Genomic DNA, 20284 nt, shown 5'->3' with positions numbered 1-20284 from the left:
TATGAACAGAAAACAGAATTCTTCAGAATTTAAAACTAAACCAAGATTGGGGACCGTTCTTTTTACCTCATTCTTAATCCTCCAGGTCTTTTCTGTGAGTCAGTTTACAACATTGTCATGGAGAAGGACATGGATGGTTTCTCTTTCTTTAGGAATTATATCCTATACACATTCTTCATTTTGATGCTATCTTCTTAAATAATACAGCTTTTTCAAGTATTACATTTTTTATTGCTTTTCTTAATTCTCTCATCCCTACCCCATTTTGTTCATAATAAATATACTTTTAAAGGGACTAACAGTATGAAATGCATGGCAAATAGTATGAAATTGCTTTGATTTTAGTGTTAACTTATTGAATACATACAGATGTGTAATGATTCTTCATAACTGAATCATATGTGAACATATGTAGTCAACAGTTTTACAGTATTTACCCTATTAATCTCCCTTCTTTTCCTTTTCTATTTTTATTTCATGTTAGTTTTCAATACTCCTACCTCAAAGGGAGGTTGGGCTGGATACTATGAAACGGTGTTAATTATAATTTTTAACATTTGGTGCTTATATATATATCTCTTCATTTTTCATGCTAATCTTATCTGGATGAACAATACTTATTCTTGTTTAGGATGCACTGCAAGGAGCGTATTGTAAATACTTTAATGATTTGCCAACAAACATTTGTTTCATTTCTTCGGTACTTTCTTTGAATGTACTGTCCATTGTTTAGGAAAAGTGAATGTCCAATAAAGTTGTCATAAAATAGGTACTTGTCTCATCCCTAAGATTCTATTAAAGTTCTACGTTCAGAAAGATGATTTTTTAAACAACTGAACTACAAATGCAAAGTCTTATTTTGGTAGATCCCAATGTTTGTTGCTTTTTTTTTTTTTTTCCATTTTGATTATAGGCCTAGTTGCTTGAGATTTACATAAAACGTTGACAGTCATGTACAAATAATATGTCTTTGGTGGCAAACCTCACTGCATTCTGAGATGATTTTGGGGGAGCAGCAATTTAACTTAAAAGGAAATTTATAATTCTTTTGCCACAAATAAGGCCTAAATGTTCAGCCTTTAAATTATGCTAAATTATAGTTTAATGGAATTGTAAACTATAAAGGAAAAAACAAGATGGAAACACAATCTAAGTATATACATTTTAGCCATGAGCTTTTTTGACCGAAGATATAAAAATAGATTCAGATCTTTTAGAAGCCATGTCGTTTTCTGGATTGCATATGAAAGGGGAAACACTGCTATACTTGTAAAGAGTGCCTTGGATGATATAAGGCACTCTTTTTTGTTGTTGTTGTTGTTGTTGTTGTTTTGAGACAGAATTGGGAAAAATGATAAATTTTAATAAATTTGATTGGAAAAAATGAATTTATTAAAAAAAATTAGTTGCCAAAATGAGAAGGACTCGATACAAACTACTGCTCTAAAGCACCTCTGAGGACTTCCTAGGTGGCGCATTGGGTAAGAATCCACCTGCCAATGCAGGGGACACAGGTTCGATCCCTGCCCCAGGAAGATACCACATGCTGTGGAGCAACTAAGCCCGTGCGCCACAGCTGTTAAGCCTGCGCTCTAGAGCTCGTGAGTCACAACTATCAAGCCCATGTGCCGCAACTACTGAAGCTCACGCTCCTGGAGCCTGTGCTCTGCAACAAGAGAGACCACCACAATGAGAAGCCCACGCACCACAACGAAGAGTAGCCCCTGCTCGCCGCAACTAGAGAAAGCCCGTGTGCAGCAATGAAGACCCAAAACAGCCAATAAAATAAATTAATAAAGAAAAAAATAATAAAAATAAAGCACCTCTGAAATATGTAGGTTATTGTGTTAAAATTTAGAGTGGGGAAATATCTCATTTTTAAAATAAATTTTTAAAAAAAATAAATTTATTTATTTATTTATTTTTGGCTGTATTGGGTCTTTGTTGCTGCACACGGGCTTCCTCTAGCTGCCACTAGCAGGGGCTACGCTTTGTTGCAGTGCTCGGTCTTCTCACTGCCGTGGCTTCTCTTGTTGCGGAGCAATGGCTCTAGGCCCTCGGGCTTCAGTGGTTGTAGCATGTGGGCTCAGCAGTTGTGGCTCTCGGGCTCTAGTTGCTCTGTGGCACACGGGATCCTCCCAGACCAGGGCTCGAACCCGAGTCCCCTGCTTTGGCAGGCGGACTCTTAATCACTGTGCCACCAGGCAAGTCCAAAAGAAAGTTTTAACAGCAGACAATATATTAATTTACTTTTAAGAGTAAATTATCATCATTTTCTTAAAATTGTCAGGATGGTGGAGAATTCATCTAACTAGATAGATCCTTCTATGTTCTTTTGTTTTTTTTTTTGGATCCTTCTATGTTCTTACAAGATATACTGGTGCTAAATTATGTGCACAGGAGAGGTACTGATTATTTTATATATGTTAATATAATCAATGGTCGTATCAAACATTAGCCCCCAGTAAAAGGAAACATGTTTCTGCACAGGTTGTAATTATAATTATAAATAATAAATTATTTAATTTAAAATCCTATGGCGCTTAAGGCATATTTATCAATATGATGATATTTCATATAATATGTGCTGTATATATTCAAAGGAACTTATATCTGTCTTTATCTTGTCTTAGACAATATAAAATCATACTTAGCAGACTCATTATTGAAACAGCCTAGTTTAAGAGAATGGAAAAGCTGCTTTAAGAATCATAAGTACAACTTGTTAAAATTATTTGGGGTGTTTTAACAATAAAACAGGTATTCTGTAGTCCTAATCATATTTGCACTGATAAATAACCCTTGACATTGTCTTCTGAATTCCAGAAGTTTCTTAGAGCATATTTTTTTATATAAATTTATTTATTTATTTATTTTATTGGCTCTGTCGGGTCTTTTTTGCTGTGTGCAGGCTTTCTTTTAGTTGCGGTGAGTGGGGGCTACTCTTCGTTGTGGTGCGAGGGCTCCTCATTGCCGTGGTTTCTCTTGTTGCAGAGCGCGGGCTCTAGGTGCGTGGGCTTCAGTAGTTGCAGCACATGGGCTCAGTAGTTGTGGCTCACAGGCTGTAAAGCGCAGGCTCAATAGTTGTGGCGCACGGGCTTAGTTGCTCCTCGGCATGTGGGATCTTCCTGGAGCAGGCGTCGAACCCGTGTCCCCTGCATTGGCAGGTGGATTCTTAACCACTGCGCCACCTAGGAAGCCCCTTAGAGCATATTCTTAAGTTGCATTTTATTAGTGTGAAACATGTACTTTGAGTCACATAAATAGTAAATGAAAAGTTGCTACAATTACCATAATTGCCATTGAAGAAGGGGGGCAAAAAGATCTACTTGCAAATCAGATAGTTTTGTGCACATAGAAGAGGTAGTAGTTGTCTACTGTTATGCAAGAAATCACCACAGACCTGCAGTTTTAAATATTGTGGCTTGCCCTCAGCTCTGGGGCTCAGAAGTCCAGGCCTGGGAGACTGGGCTTTTGCTCTGAGTTTTTACAAGACTGAAATCAAGGAATCGGCCAGATTCAGTTCCTTTCTAGAGGCTGGTAAAGAGTCTGCCTACGATTCATCGAGGTCTCTTGAGGTTTCAGGATGAAGCTGCCTCTTTCTCGGTACCTCTCAGCCACCTACTTCCTGGGCACACTACCTCTTCCCTTTCCAAGCCCACCACACAGAATTCTCCCCATTGAGTCTCTTTCATGCTTGGAATTTCTGAGATCAGGAGAGGCCCAGCTTCTGTTAAGGGCTAACTAACCCTATTAGGTTAGGCTCCTCCTGTAATCTAACTTCTGATTAACTCAGAGTTAATTGACCTGATCATGGGAATAATACCCCATCTTTTTTCACAGCTTCCACCCATTCAAGGCAGGGGCTCCTGCATGCATGTGGGACACTGGCGGTCACCTTGGAATCTGCCTTCCAGAGCAGGAAGCAAGGTCATTGCTGTGAAATCATGAAGGGAACAAATGGAGTTTAAATACTGAGTAGGCAAACTTGGCACTATGGAGTCTGTTGCTTAGAAGGGAATTAGGATTAGCAAATAGACACTACTGTATATAAAAATAAACAACAAGGACCTACTGCATAGTACAGGGAACTCTACTCAATATCTTGTAATAACCTATAATGGAAAAGAATCTGAAAAAAACTAGATACATATGTATGTATAACTGAATCACTGTGTTGTACACCTGAAACTAACACAATACTGTAAATCAATTATATTTCAATTTAAAACAAGGGAATTAGGGTATGGAAATGAAAGCATTGAAGAGAAAAAGGGAGAAAACCGTAATAGAAAAAAGAAGAGAGAAGAAAAATTTAGTTTAAAATATATTTTAGGGCTTCCCTGGTGGCGCAGTGGTTAAGAATCTGCCTGCCAATGCAGGGGACACAGGTCCAAGCCCTGGTCCGGGAAGATCCCATATGCCACGGAGCAACTAAGCCCGTGCGCCGCAACTAGTGAGCCCGTGTGCTACAACTACTAAAGCCCACATGCCTAGAGCCCATGCTTTGCAACAAGAGAAACCACTGCAGTGAGAAGCCTGCGCACCACAACAAAAGAGTAACCCCCGCTCACCATAGCTAGAGAAAGCCCATGTGCAGCAACAAAGATCCAATGCAGCCAAAAATGAAATAAATAAATAAATCTTTAAAAAAAAAGCAAAAACAGAAAAAAAATGTATTTTAAATTCAGTATAAAATGTCATATAATTTGATAGGCCTTAGACAAGTCTGTATTGAAAAGTTTGATAGGACATACCTAAAAGGGAGTCAATAATATAAGAAGTTTTTCATATTTCTGCAAGTAACTATGCATATATTAGGACTGGATGTTGGGGAAAGGGCAAACAAAGGAAAAATGGTGCCTATAATGTAATGGTATTGTCCTGCCTGTGTAATACTGGAAATACAAAGTTCAGTCTTATGAAATGTATCTCCAAGTCATGAAAACTAATGAGGTATTGGTATATGTTAAAATTGTTGTCATGATGTTATGAGTATATTAAAGTATCAAAGTTGAAGCAAAAAAAAGTGTCAGTTATTGTGCCATGTACGTTACTTCATGTGTTCAAGGTGCAGCTTAGGACTTTTAAATTGTTTTGGAAATTGAATAAAAGATTGTTTAAAAGGTTTTTCTTGTTTTTGCTTTTTTTTGTTGTTGTTTTTTTTTTTTAACTGGGATTTAGCATACTTAATGGATTGGATTTTCATGGCCTGAAAAAGTGTAACTATCTTACTTCGTAGATTTTCTTTGTGTAGATAAACGGCTGCTCATTTTCCAAATATCAATTATGTTTCCTCTTATTATGAAATCTCAAGTGGGTGAATATAAGAATACTTTTGTCTTTACACTACTGTGTATAAGATAGATAAACAACAAGGACCTACTACTTGTATGGCACAGGGAACTATACTCAATATCTTGTAATGACCTATAAAGAATCTGACAAATATATATATATGTATATATATATATTATAAATGAATCACGTTGTACGCCTGAAACATTGTAAGTCAACTATACTTCAATAAAAAAGAACACTTTTATCTCAACAATACCAATTTGCCCACCCCCCATCTCTCCCCCAGTAGTGTTATTAACATTGTATTTTGGTGTTTCACAGTGTAAAGTGTTGCCATGCTTAATGAACTTAGGTGCTATTTTATACTGTATTCTTCTCTTAGAAATTTAAAATTCGTGTTAGCCTTTTAAAGTCACTGAGAAGTCCTGCAACGTTTCTTATCATTGCCTGTCTTCATAGACTGCTGTTAGTTCCTGTACAATAAGAAATTGACACCTGTTGCTTTGACCTCATTTCTTTTTTCAAGGTCATTTAAAGGTTGAGATCATTACAGTTCATGGGAAACTTTGGGCTTGTATGGATACCTTTTTTCAGAAGTTATTTTGAAACCTATAATTTTTTAAATGTCTGTTCTAAGTGTGTGTCTATGCTTATGTTTTTACTTTCAGGAGTACAAAATCCCCAGCATGAGAGAATTATTACTGTGTCTACGAATGGAAGTATTCACAGCCCGAGGTTTCCTCATACTTATCCAAGAAATATGGTCTTGGTATGGAGATTAGTAGCAGTAGAGGAAAATGTATGGATACAGCTCACATTTGATGAGAGATTTGGGCTTGAAGACCCAGAAGATGACATATGCAAGTAAGTTATCATATTTGAAATTCCAAGAGTGTAACAACTGTTACAGTCTTTCAAGTTGCTTCATTTTGAGCATCTGATTTTAAATGGCATCTTTTGTTCTCATGTTTTTCTGATGACCCAAGAAATTTACAACCTTATATAAGCTATGTTTCTGTCTACTTCTGAAAATCACTTGAGGTAATGTATGGTAAAAAAAAAATACATATAGAGTAAAACAATTTATAAAATAAGGAATTGAGAATAAAAAGCCAAGTAAAGGAATGTAAGTTGTGCCAGAATTACTATTAGTGCAAAAAATTTTACATTTGAGCTTCTTCATAACCAGATCAATAAGATTAGTAGTAAGCTATTGAAAGAAAGAGCAGTGTCCATGGATTTGTGTTACCCATAATACCCAGTGTCCATAGGTACACAAATAGATACACCCATACACCCAGAACTAAGAATTTTGAGTATTTATCACAAGGAAGAAATACAATATTGAAAGCAGAATTAGACATTTAGGCTCACATGATAGTTGGCCAGGTAGAAATTTATCATGATTCTTCTAGAAGCTTTCATGAACCAAAGTCAGCTGGAGTATTTCACCCACGCAAAAGACCACCTACCGTATGTCATACAAATATTACTCTTTAAATCCTATGTGAATACACTTGTCAAGGTTGGGTGGTCTTATGGAAGATTTTTCACTTCAGTGGCATTTGTATATCATGAAAATATTTTACTTGAGCTTCTTTGTAGGGTTCTTTATTTTCTCTGTGATATACAAGTTAAAAGAGAATTTTCGCTTTATGGTATATTACAGATAAATATTTCAATACAGATAAAATAAACTTTATACTTGCTGTCATCACAGTTTGTATCTTTAACATTTATATATAGTTAGTTTTTTTTTTCAATTTCTTCTTTCTGTGGGTGTGCATTTCAGGTTATATTTTCCCTTACATCTCTAATCTTAGGCTTTGAGAAGTCTAAGTTATTCTAGGTATTTTTGGAGATGGTGTAATTCAACCTTTCACTTTATAGATAAGCAAACAGGCTAGAGAAGTAAAGTCACTGCCCTAGATCTCATTCTATGTTATAACTCAACACATTCTAAAAACCATTCTCCTGACACTCATAGAGATGGTTTTTCACCATGTTATTCGGCACCACTTGCCTTCTTTTCATATGGAGGGTTACATAATGTTGTAGAAATTGCAGAGTGTTTAAGATTTGGCCCACCTTGCAAAGTAGCAGGTTAACCTCCCACAGCCTCATGGACACAGACTGCAGACATGAGACTCTATGGTCCGAGACAAAGGATGAGTGGCAGTGGCAGGAATTCTGTTCCCACAGGTCAGTGCCAGGAGGACCACGTGACACCTGCATAGGTGACGAGATGTGCGATGGGAGAGGCAAGGCGGTGTGTGTCTGTGTGTGTGTGTGTGTGTGATGCATGTTAGTAGTGAGATCATAAAAAAATGAACTGCAGTCCAGCTTGCTTCGCCCAGCCAGTGACTCAGCCTCACTCAGCATGAGACTCTGTTAAGAAAGTGACTCTTCCAGTAATTCTGAGATCTCCTTTTTGTGCCTCCTTGATTATACCTTATTATTATTCCTGAAAATATAATCATTGTCCTAAATTGTTTTCTTTCACTCCATCTCCCGATTTTCTTTATAATTTTACCACCTGTACGTATACTCCCTATGTACTAGTCTATAAAAAGTAAATTATGTTTTGCCCGTTTTGAAGTATATATCAATGGGATAATACTGTGTGTTTACTCTTGTGACTTGATGTGTGTTTCAAAACAAGGAGAACTAAGCAGTATCATGGTTTTCAAGTTCATGTGGATGCAGATAGCTTAGGTCATTTGCTTTCCGTGATGTACAGTATTCTGTTGTATAAATAGGCAACCTTTCTTGTCTCTTCTGCTTTGATGAACATCTGACTTATTTTCCTCTCTCCTTGTTCAAACGTGCAAGAAAACTTTCTTCAAATCTATAGCTAAGAATGGTATTGCTATCTTAAGACATTAATATCTTCAACGTTACAAGGTTAAATCATTTTTTAAAGTGACCAGTTTACAGTTCTACCAACAATATACAAAAATTTATTTTTCTCCATTCTCCCCAACATTTTGATTTGGCATTCCTTTAATTACAGGTAGTAGGGTATGTGTAAAATTGTGCATCAGTGTTAATACCTTTGTTTTTCCTTATTACCAATGAGGTTGAAAACTTTCATATTGTTATTGGCTACTCGAATTCCCTTTTCTGTGAAATGCCTGCTCATGTCTTTTTATTGGACTCTTTGGTTATTCAAATTCCATTTTCCATATTTAAGTGCTTGATCCATCTGTCATTTATTTTGTCAACGTGAGGTTTTTTCACTAGGGCATCCGAAAGTGTCCTGACATCGTTTATTGAAGAGTCACACTTTCCTCCAGTGGTGTGCAAAGCCACCTCACTTGCATGTCACACTTTAGTATCTGATCTGGTCTACTTCTGGGTTCTCTGTTCTGTTTCTTGGGTTTATGGTGTCCACTTGTGTACGAAATTGACTTTGTGTCAATTACTGTAGCGATATAAAAGCTGTGTGGTAGGGAAGCCACCTCATTTTCCTCTCCTTTTGGCTTATCCTCACCATTTTACTTTTAAATACATAGTTTTAGAAATAGGTTATCAAATTCCTTGAAAACTCCTGTTGTGATTTTTATTGAAATAGCATGACATGTGTAGATCACTCTGAAAAGAATTGACATCCTTGTAGTAATGACCTTCCCGTCTCTGAGAACTGTGTGCTCCTCCATTTATTTGGGTCTTTATTGTCTGTACAGTTTTAAATTACTCTTTATAAAGATGTGATGCATCATGATTTAGATTTATTTCTAAGTTCTTTATAGACTGTTGCTAAAATCCCTTTCTGAAAATTACCTTTCTAATTGTGTATTGCTGGTGTACAGAAGTACAATAAATTTTTAGTATCAATTTTATAGCTAGCAAATGCTAAGCTCTTTATTTTAATAATTGTTCTGGCAATTATTTTGGATTTATGCAAAAAATGATATGGTTTGTGAAAAAGATTTCTTTCTTCCATTCATTTCTTTTACTCTTTCTTTTCTATTTCTTATTAAGTTGTTGACTGTGTGAGGTGGTATCTTCGACTTCTTTTTTATTTTTTTTCTTTATTTTTATTTATTTTTTTTGGGGGGGTACACCAAGTTCAATCATCTGTTTTTATACACATATCCCTGTATTCCCTCCCTTCCTTGGCTCCCCCCCCCTCGAGTCCCCCCACCCTCCCCGCCCCAGTCCTCTAAGGCATCTTCCATCCTTGAGTTGGACTCCCTTTGTTATACAACAACTTCCCACTGACTATTTTACAGTTGGTAGTATATATATGTCTGTGCTACTCTCTCGCTTCGTCTCAGTTTCCCCTTGATATTAGAGTTTGCTTGTTTAAAAAAGAATAAAATTTAAAATTTGGAATAACTTGATTTACAGAATGCTGCAACGATGGTACAGTTTCCATATTCCCAGGTTCCCCTGCGTTGTGTCTTCTGTCACCACAGCACATTTGCATAACTGAGAAGCCAACATTCATACAATACCATTAACTGAATTACTGTACACACTTTACTCAGATGTCAGCAGTGCTGTCACTCCATATTCTTTTTCTGGTTCAGGATCCTTCCCAAGATGAGCATTGCATTTAGTCCTCAAGCCTCCTTAGTCTCCTCCCATATGTGAGTTTCTCTTTTTTGTCTTTCCTGACCTTGATGGTTTTGAAGATGAGTGGTCAGGTATTTTGTAGAAGAGTCCCCAGTTTAGGTTCTTTAGATGTCTCCTCGTGATTACACTGAGGTTATGGGTTTTGGGGAAGGATTCCAAGTAGGTGAGATGCTCTTCACCTCCCATGGTTGGCAGAGGGTACGTACTACCAACCTCACTCATCACTAGTGGATTTTAACAGTGATCACTTAGGTCAGGTGGGTTTCTCCTCTTGTGAGGAAGTATTTACATTTCCCTTCCATATCCTATTATTTGGAGACACGTGACTAAGTCCAGCCCACGTTCCAGGAGACAGTGATTAAATTACACCTCCTGGAGGGGAGAATATATAGATATGTTATTTGGAATTCTTCAGCAGAAAATATGTGCCTTCTCCTTTCCTTCCTCTTCTCCCCTTCCTCCCTCCCTTCTCCCTCTCTCCCTTCCTTCCTTCCTTCTTTTATTTTTTCAATCATTTGTTGCAGTACAGACTCACAGAGATTTTATTTTATTCCATGTGTTACAATCCAGTATTATTGTTATATACCTTGTTGTAGAAATTGTTTCACCTTTGGCCACTGGAAGCAAAAGGTTTGCTGTTAACACATCGATATTGAGTATGACGATTGATGAAGATTTTCTTATATTATTGAAGTACTTTGATTTGTTTGTGTGTGTGTGTGTGTGTGTGTTTTACTTTTCTAAGAGGCTTTTTTTCCCTTTGGGAAACATTTTTTATTCTTTTAATTTGACCTTTAAAAATAAGTTCCAGACATCCAGACACTTTATACCTCTCCATGTATCACCTAGGAAATAGGATATTTCCAATGTGTTTTCAAAGCCAGTGTCACATGCAAGAATTATGACACTAATATGAAGCTATTTCCTAATATACAGTTGATATTCCAATGTTTCTCATGATCCCAATATGTTATCACCTCTTTATTTTCTTTTTTTCTTACTGTGTTTTGATTCAGTCATCAGTAATTGATTGTGGTTGGTTATTGTAACTCTTTTCTTGGCTTTCATGACATTGATATTTGTGAACAATACAGACCGTTTGTTCTGCAGAATGTCTGTCAATTTCATGTCTGAGTGTGTCTTCCTAATTAAGCCCTGCTGAAAGATGCTGGCCAGAATGTTCTCCAGGCGATGGGCCCCTCTGACTGCTCGTACCGCATACTGCATTATCCACGAAGTGAGTTTGCTTTCTCAATCCAGTGTTCAGTGCATCTTGCCAATTTTGATAATGTGGTATTTTTAGTTCTGTCCATTTGAGGATTTTTATAACATCCATTATTTTCTTCTTTTAAACCGTAGGTCATACAGAAGCATGTTGTTCATTGTCTATGTTAAATGCATAAGGTTTTTTAAATGCATTTTTTATTATAGGTTTCTAAATCAGTTGTATTTTGGATAAAGAATATGGCCTGTTTGCCTGTGATCATTCAAAATTTAAGACTTGGCTTCACTTGCTTTAGGTTTTATGAGCTTCCAAATGTGCTATTCTTCCATTGTGGGTTCAATACTGCATGTACGCACATTACATCATTTTTTGCAATTGTGCTGATCATAACACCTGTATCTTTCCTGATTTTGTTTTCCTCTTGATATAACAGTTCCTGGAGAGATGTATCAGATTCTCCTAATAGAGAATGAATATCTTTATCAGTCTCATCTTGTAGGACATCCGCTTTTGTTTTTGTATGTTTTTAAATTGTGCCAGTTGGTGCAGGCTGGCTCAGAGACCTGACCTTGTTTAATCTTTATTAATGTTTTGTTTTGACTTCAAAGTATATTGTGCCTAACATTGATATAGCTGTGTCAGGTAACTGTGGTGGTTATTTGTCTGGCATTCTTTCCGTTCTTTTACTTTGAGCTTTCCTGTGTCCCAGTGTGTGTATGTATGTTTTGGTTGTCCCTTGTGAAAGAAACATGAGTAACATTAAAAAGAAAAATTCAGTTAAAAATCTTTACGTTATCACTTTAGGAACTTAATTTAGCACATTGGTTCTGCTTATGTCTTTTTTAGATTCAAAGCTACTATTTCTTTTGTACATTTCATTTCTACTCATTTTTCTATTTCTTCCTTTCCTTTCTTGCATTCATTCAGTTTGTCTTCTCATCCTATTTTTCTTTTCTACTAATTTAGAAAGTGTACATCAAGTTCTGTGTTTAAATGGCTACCTTAGAAATGCATGTGGAACTCCATGTGGAAGGCTAGTTCATGTTTACCCACCTTCCCCAAATAGAAAATTACCTGAGGACGTTTGAACTGCCCTGAATGCTGACTCCAGCTCGCTGAGCTGATGAGACACAGCTGAGTTTACTGCTCATCCTGGTGATAGGGACAACCACTTTGACAGCTTGAGCAGGGTCTGGGAGGAAAAGCCAGACCAGACTTGGTTGAGGCTTTGAAGTTTGATTTAAAATGGATCTTTCAGGCTAAGACTGGACTAAGGGTTGGGTGAGAATTAAGACATAATAGTTTAGAATTTGTGGAAGCAAGGCAGGGATTTTCAGGTGTGAGTTCCGTGGTGCTAGATAGTAAACTGTTGATGCTTTGTTGAAGGAGTTAATGGTTCTTTGGGCAAAGTTCCCGTGATGGACAGTAAAGTTATTTGCCTGGACAAATAATGAAGACAGTAAAATAGGCATGTCCTGTTACGATAACCACATGACTGGGTGGTTTCATCCTTATTGTCCAGGCTGGCTTGGGTCTCACTACAGTTCCTCCCACTCCTAATTGGTCTGTATTAGTTCCTGAGGATTTTAGTTTTGTATTTTTTAACTTCACCAGTAAAACATGTGTCATTATTTTGTACAATCGACGTTTCTTTAGCTATTCCTACGTGCTTACTTTTGATGCTAACGATTTCTTCTTGCATTTTAGAATTTTGGGGGTAAGATTATTTTACTTCTTTAAGTATCATCTTTAAAAGTGTCTTAAGTGGCAACCTGTTGGTAGTAGTAAATACTCAGGTCTTATTTATTTGAAAATTTCTGTAGTTCATTCGTTCCTTCATTCTTGGAAGATGGTCAGACAGGATATAGGATTTTCGGTTGTGTGTTCATGTTTTTCTCAGTAACGTGAAGACGGCTCCCGCTGTCTGTGGCTGCTCAGAAGTTAATCGTCAGGTTAATTGCCGACATATCCCTGTAGTCTCCCATCGAGGGGTATATTTTACAGAGTGACATGTGTAGGCAGCAGGGGTGGCAGGGAAGGATGGGGATAGGATCCAACCCCCATGAGGCTCCTGGACCACTTGTGACACATTAATACCTCCCCACCCCACCCTCCCCACCCCCACCCTGCACTTGCATATAGAGGCTCAGCAGATGCCCGCAGGGCCCAGAGCATATTCCCCTCTCTGAAATCTTGGTTTCTTTGCTTGTTTGGCCTCTCTTATTTTCCTGAAGGTTCAGTATGGCATGAAAAACAATGATTTTCTTTTAATCATTTCTTCAGCAACTTTTGTTGAAATGTACCCAGAGGAGTCTCTCTGCCTAACTTTGTCTTCCATGTGGCTGGAAGCTACCCTGTTTCAAGCACAACCAAGTTCCTCCTAACAAGACTTAATATTCTCAAGTTCAAGTTTAAAGTTGATTTTTTTTAATGGCCAGATCAACTCCTCTCCATGACAGGGCTGGAGAACTAAAATACAGATGTGTCCCCAGTAAAATGCATCTTCAGAATTTAAACTGCTCCAGTGTCAATAGTTTCTCAAGTCTGAAACATAGGAGAGTCCAGAAAACATGATTCACTGTTTTAGTGGCATCCTTAAGAGAGGGCAGACTCAGGTGAGGTGTTTGATTTTTTTTCCCCATGGCTCTACCAGCTTCTCAAATCATCTTTTATGAACAGAGAGACAGAGGGAGTTGTGATTTTATGCTATTGAAGGTTGACTTTATTACAAAGAGCAAAATAAGTCAGAGGCAAATTAGATTTTGTTGCTTTTACAGCCTGAGAAAATGTGCAGGCACCGTGGTGGAAGGTATTGTTATGGGAAAGGAACAGAAGGGTGGGGTGTGTGTGTACACACACTTTGCTGTAAGAAGTGCCAAAATATGTCTTGTTTTTCAATGTGGTCTGTGCATGCGTGGCTCTTATGTGAGTGACGTATGGTGTCCTTAAGAGGGCACTTTTTAGTGGAAAAGCCTTAAAAATATTTTTTGTTTGTTCTTCTTCTGACATAAATAATTTATACTTACATATTATTTTTTACAAAGAGAAAGACCATAAGGGACAGCGTTTGTAAAAGAATGGCCTGTTCAATAGTACCGCTGTATAACTGAATCGCTTTGCTGTACGCAAGAAATTAACACAACATTATAAATCAACTATACGTCAATAAAATGAAACAGCGCCTCTTTTTGACGAAAACAGCTGTTTCTTTTGGAGGAAATGCTATCATCCATCCAATGTGGAAAAAATTGAATAGATATGCTAAATTGGCTAAGCGAAAAAAGCACATTTTTTAATACTTAGAATTTAAGATGATCAACATTGTTAGCTTTTCCTTAAAATGAAAAAAAAATCTTTTGGACATTTCCTTCACTTGCTGCTGTTTATGGTAGAATTAATGTGGCATTGTTATTTGCTCATGTATTTAGTCTAAATCCAGTGGGCACTTGCTGAGCCCTGTTCGGGGATATGGGGGCGACAGTGGTGAAGAGGGGTTGGCTCTGTCCTCAAGTAGTTCAGAGTCTGGTCAGAGGCAGCCAAGTAAATAGACAATTAAAATTAAATGCCACCAGTCCCAGAAGATGGCAAACAGAGAGTACAGCTATGACTGTAACTGATTGTGTTTAGACTGCTTTGTTGACCATTTTCTAATTCAGACTCTAACTGTGTATCTTACCAGCAGCAGTCTATAAATAATTGTTATTAATTTAGTATGGAGAAATTGGGTTCACAAATGAACCCTCCCATGCAGACCTCAAAAACTCATTTTCTGTGTTTCCCTCTAGTAGATGTAACTTTCAAGCATAGGATAGGTTTCTCATATCAATTTTACCATGGCGGTGCAAGCTCTAGGAGAAAAAATTTTAAGGAAAAAGTTATTTTGTGGAAAGGAATAAATATATTTCTTGGTTCCCTTGCCATACAACTAAAGGAGAGGAAGGCAATATTATTTAGCTGATCATGACCTTGGAGACCCATGAATGCATCCTAAGAATTTATTTTGCAAGCAAAATATTCTCATGAGCCCCTTATGATAGTGAAGGGAAGGAAAAGGCAGCATTGGTCACTGTTTGGCATAAACAGTTTTAAATTTTGGCCCTGAGATGTCCAAAGGCATCCCAAGAATCCCCTGACATACATAATTCCCAGCAGAACTGGGACTCAGAATGAGTAGCTGGGTGTGGGCCTCTCACTCAGCATTCTGATCCTGTTCAGGATGGCAAGAAAAGCTTAGGTAAGACAGAAACCTCAGTGCCTTTTAAAGGTGCCCTGTGGAAGCCTTGCTGTGAGACCAGGTGAGTTTTGTCTGGTGTTATAGGTGCCTGTATAGCTACTTGCTGGGGTGGGCCCACCTCCACCCCTTGCAAGGGTTTGGAGCATTTATTATCCATCCCTGAGACTTTCCGGAAGGGCCTGTCTGTGCTAAGCATGTGCAGGCTGGATCCCTACACAGGTCACTGCTGTTTTAGGGCAGATGGGGAGGGTTCACTGGACGAGACCACGAGGGCAAAGGTAGGGTCTCCTCCAGTGCATGTCAGAACTAGGAAGTGATGAGTGACGATCCAGAAGGATGAGAACATGTGTGTGTTCAGCCTTGAAGAATAGGTGAGACATCAGTCCTGACCAGCACCTAAGAGGTACTCAGTAAGAGCAGGTTACCATAAAAACACAGGTGGGTTAAAGAGGAATGAATCCTCCAGACAGGGTTAGACTGGTGAAAGCAGGGAGCAATTTGTGAACCATGATTTCCCCAGGAGCACGTGACTCCAGGACCTGAGGTAAGGGGTGAGGCTGTCCAGGGGGCAGGGTCCAGCTGTGCACCCCCAGCTGTTGGATTTGGTCTCTCTTCTTTTGCTCTCAGGAGCTGAAGATTTTCTTGCAGAACAGAGCATGGTCTGGTCTCTATTTTAGAAAGTGAATAAGGCCAGAAGCCATGCAGAATGTATTGGAGGAGACTTTAAAGACACTGAAAACAGTTGAATGAATTGTGTTACTTTCACACACAAAACTCTACTGTTAGAGATGTCCTCAGATCTACCCTTGGCTAATTATGTTCTGCCTGATCTAATCACAGAAAGCCTCTTCCTCTCTTCCCATCTTGCCATCACCTCCTTCCTTGTTAAAGCTCCGCGTGAGTGGAGGGGTCGGGGGTGGGGTGTGCCCATGCACGAGACTGCAAAGAAAGACAAATATCATACGATGCCGCTTATGTGTGGCATCTCAAAGACATGGTACAAATGAACCTATTCACAAAACAAAAATAGAGTCACAGACACAGAAAACACACATAGTTATCAGGGGGACGGGGAGGGAGGGATAAACTGGGAGGTTGAGATTGATACACACACACTACTGTATATAAAATAGGTAACTAATAAGGACCTACTGTATAGCACAGGGACCTTTACTCAATAGCCTATATGGGAAAAGAACTAAAAAAGAGTGGATATATGTATACGTATAACTGATTCACTTTACTGTAGACCTGAAACTAACATGACATTGTAAATCAACTACACTCCAATAAACATTTAAAAAAAGGGAGAAACTCTACACTGGGATCAATACTTTGTATTTCAAAGTTGTGTTCCCTTTGCCCCAGCTCACAAGTTTGGAGAGGAACAAAATGACCAATTTCAACATTGCTGACAATAGAAATATTTATATTAAAGACAAACCAGGGAATAACTTAGAATGTTAATTGGCCCCTATGTTATAGAGAAGAGATGGTCTTCCCCGCTTCTCCGTGGATTAAGCCAGGTCTCCATGGGCTCTGAGAAGATCCAGCATTACAAACCAGCGTTGCAGAGTCTGGAGATACTCCTGCAATTCTGCTACACGAGTGCTGGGACGGAATAAATGTCCCTGATAGGTAATGACAACAGTTGAATGATGGTGGGATTAGTACAAGAAAGAGTAACTTTAAGATTCTTTTAGTTTCAAGTAACCACAGATAATTAGCCAGTAACCAACTGAAAAAAGAAACGTTTGGATCTGTTCCTGAACATTTCAGGGATGGGCTTTCTCCAGGTTTTGAATGATACCACCGGCTCTGTGTCTCTTTCTTTGCCTCCATAGACTTGCTTCCTCGTGGTTAACTTCACTCTCAATCAATCTGTCTTCATAACGTCACAGAGGAAACCAGGGAAGTGCCAAGATTTTAGCACTTGCAATCTTTGAAGGAGACAGGAACTCTTCCTGCAAAAGTTTTCCGAAGTGTTTGTTTGTTTGTTTGTTTGTTTTGTAATTTCGTTGAAGTATAGTTGATTCACAATGCCGTGTTAGTTTCTGCTGTAGAGCAAAGTGACTCAGTTATACATATATATATATACATTTTAATATATTCTTTTCCATTATGCTTTATCACAGGATATTGAATATAGTTCCCTGTGCTACACAGTAGGGCCTTGTTGTTTATCTATCCTATATATAATACTTTGCATCTGCTAACCCCAGACTCCCTCTCCATCCCTTCCACCGCCCCTCCTCACCCTTGGCAACCACACATCTGTTCTGTTTGGAAGAGTTTTGATTTGCCTGGTTTAAGCCAAGTATCCATCCCTGGACCAGTTACTATAGAGGGAGCTAGGAGCAGGTGTTGCCGTGCTTGGCAAGATCTGGGTTACTTGGCCATCCAGAAGTTAAGTGATGGTTTGTATTGCTAGAGAAATGGTTCCTGAAAGCAAAACTTTCTTTTTCCATCAGAAAGAGGAAGAAGTGTTGATGGTGCAGAACTAACCATCTCCACCCTTGGCGTTAAGGCCCAAAAGGGGTTAAATGCAGCTTTCAAATGTAAATTCCTTGTTTTCCCTACCTGCACTTCTGGCCACAGGGTAAAGTTCTCTTTAGAGTGAAGGTTTTGCCATGCCGTTTCCAGCTTCTCTTTAGAGTATAGTGAGCTCGATGGCATAATTTATAGGTTTGTTATCCTTTGACCTCTGTAGCAATTACTTTTGTAACTTAAAAAAAAATATCATTCCCAAGAGGACTTAAAATGAAGGGTGGGGACCTGACCAAGTCTGAGATCAAGGGACTCTGCCCTTGGCTAATGAGATGTTTTGGTTTTATGTTTTGAAATGTTCAAAGTCAACATTCCAGCAGAGAAAGAATGAATCCTGTAACTCCCAGAACCCGTGTCGGGCTCACCCCATACTTGTCTGTCTCCAGCCCTGGACCTTTGTCCCCTGTCTTATCCCCCCTTTTCCCCCCAGTACCTCCCTCTCTTCTCTTCTTAATCTTGGCCTTCCGTCCCCCACCTCCCCTGTTCATTGCCCAGTTATCACTTTCCGCATTTTCAGGCAGAGCTGATAGTTGGTGCTCCGTGAGGACTGAGGGAATATCTCCGTGCCCTTCTCTGTGCCGAGTCTTTACTTTCAGTTCCTGCCGTGTCATCCCTTGGGGTTATGATGTCACCTCCTGTCTGTCCAACTGGCATAGCGACTTACACATGGACAACTTCTAGTACCAGTGAAACACCCATCTTACCAGCTAGCTAGCTAGCTAGCTATCCGTCTGTATAATTTTACCCCAAAAGAAAAACCAAGCAAGGGCAATACAGTACCAATCATTAAGAATAAAAGACTTGCACGTGTGCAAGTCTTAAATCTACTGCACTGGCCATTCTTTTCTCAGCTTTTTCAGTGTATTATATAGTTGTATCTCCACAATTAAATTACTAATATCTTTTGCTGTTTGAACGTTTGGATGGCAGGCTTTCCTCAGTTCCTCTGGCCATGACTCTCAGGGAGCTAGGCTGTGCCCAGCTCTCTTTAGGGTACAAACTACCTTCTAAAGGAGTCAGTCTTTACATAGGCCACCTCCTCTGGCTTTTATAGTACAGGGAGATGCTGACTAAGGATTTACTTCTGATTCATTCGTGGAATTGTATCTAAGTATGATTTGATTTTCCCTCTAAGGTTGATGCCAGAACGAATCAAAACATGTAACTTTCACAAAAGGATTCTTGTTCTGCTATGCAGTTAACGGAGGTTAAATTAAGATATTTCACAAAACCCTCTCCAGTTAAACTTAAGCGATTTCACGGCACCTAATTCGCATATGAAAGTAGAGAGTGGACGTTAAGGACCCCTTCCAAGGTTTCTTGGCTGTGTTGGTCGTGCTCACTCCTCTGTTTTCAGTAGAAGGAATGATGTGAATATTATCTCCGGGCCCATGAATCTGATGTGAATATTATGCATATATGACTATTGTAATGATATGAACAGTATATGACTGTGAACAGTATAATGAAATGAATAGTGTGCTGGTATGGATACCATCACCATGCAGGTGAAGCAGACTCATTGTGAGCCCAGCTGGCTGATTCTTTTTTTTATATTTATAAATTTATTTATTTATTTATTGGCTGCATTGGGTCTTCGTTGCTGCACACAGGCTTTCTCTAGTTGCGGCGAGCAGGGGCTACTCTTCATTGTGGTGTGCAGACCCCTCATTGTGGTGGCTTCTCTTGTTGCAGAGCATGGCCTCTAGGTGTGCGAGCTTCAGTAATTGGGGCACCCGGGCTCAGTAGTTGTGGCGCATGGGCTTAGTTGCTCTGTGGCACGTGGGATCCTGCTGGAGCAGGGATCGCACCCGTGTCCCCTGCATTGGCAGGTGGATTCTTAACCACCGTGCCTCTAGGAAGTCCCTCAGCTGACTGATGCTGTTCAGGGAGACGCAACTGTGATCATTCACTGAGACTAATAGAAAGAACGGGGGGGAAAGGGATTTTCTGTTGATATATAAAGGATCTCACAGAAATCAAGGAGGAAGTGCTTGTGTTGCATTAAAATATTTAAAGGAAAATGCTATGGAGAGGACCTCACTTTAACATTTTATTAAATAAAATCCAGGGAGCCTCACCTGAATGGGTGCAGTGCTCTAAAGCAAGGGTTTATGGTAGTTGTGACTTGCCTACAGATGAGATGAAATTGAATATTGGTGATGATGCATATTATATAAGCTGCCACCATAAGAACAGTTGGGGAGACCTCTGTGTTCGTAGATACCCACTCAGAGGTGGGTGCTGTGGAAGGAAGGCAGGAGTCCTGCCCCGTGGAGTGGACTCTACCTCTGTGGACTCCAGGCCAGAACATGCGGAGGGTTAGTAATCTAGGGAGATGCTTCTTCTTATGTAGATGTAGAAGGAAGCTCTTGCCCACAGTGATGTACACTTTC

The 20284-nt window shown here is 39.0% G+C and overlaps 1 protein-coding gene across 3 annotated transcripts in view; it reads left to right on the top strand.

The window, feature by feature from the left end:
* PDGFC (platelet derived growth factor C) overlaps nt 1-20284 on the top strand; it is a 210629-nt gene that overhangs the window by 114460 nt on the left and 75885 nt on the right. For all 3 annotated transcript variants that reach the window (XM_057728879.1, XM_057728880.1, XM_057728878.1), the window contains exon 2: nt 5970-6165. In XM_057728879.1, coding sequence (XP_057584862.1) covers nt 5970-6165 — 196 coding nt within the window. The remainder of the gene's footprint in view (nt 1-5969; nt 6166-20284) is intronic.

The sequence above is a fragment of the Hippopotamus amphibius genome, chromosome 3, assembly GCF_030028045.1.
Source record: "Hippopotamus amphibius kiboko isolate mHipAmp2 chromosome 3, mHipAmp2.hap2, whole genome shotgun sequence".
NCBI classification, from domain to species: Eukaryota; Metazoa; Chordata; class Mammalia; order Artiodactyla; family Hippopotamidae; genus Hippopotamus; species Hippopotamus amphibius.
This window is presented reverse-complemented; position numbering and strand designations above follow the sequence as displayed.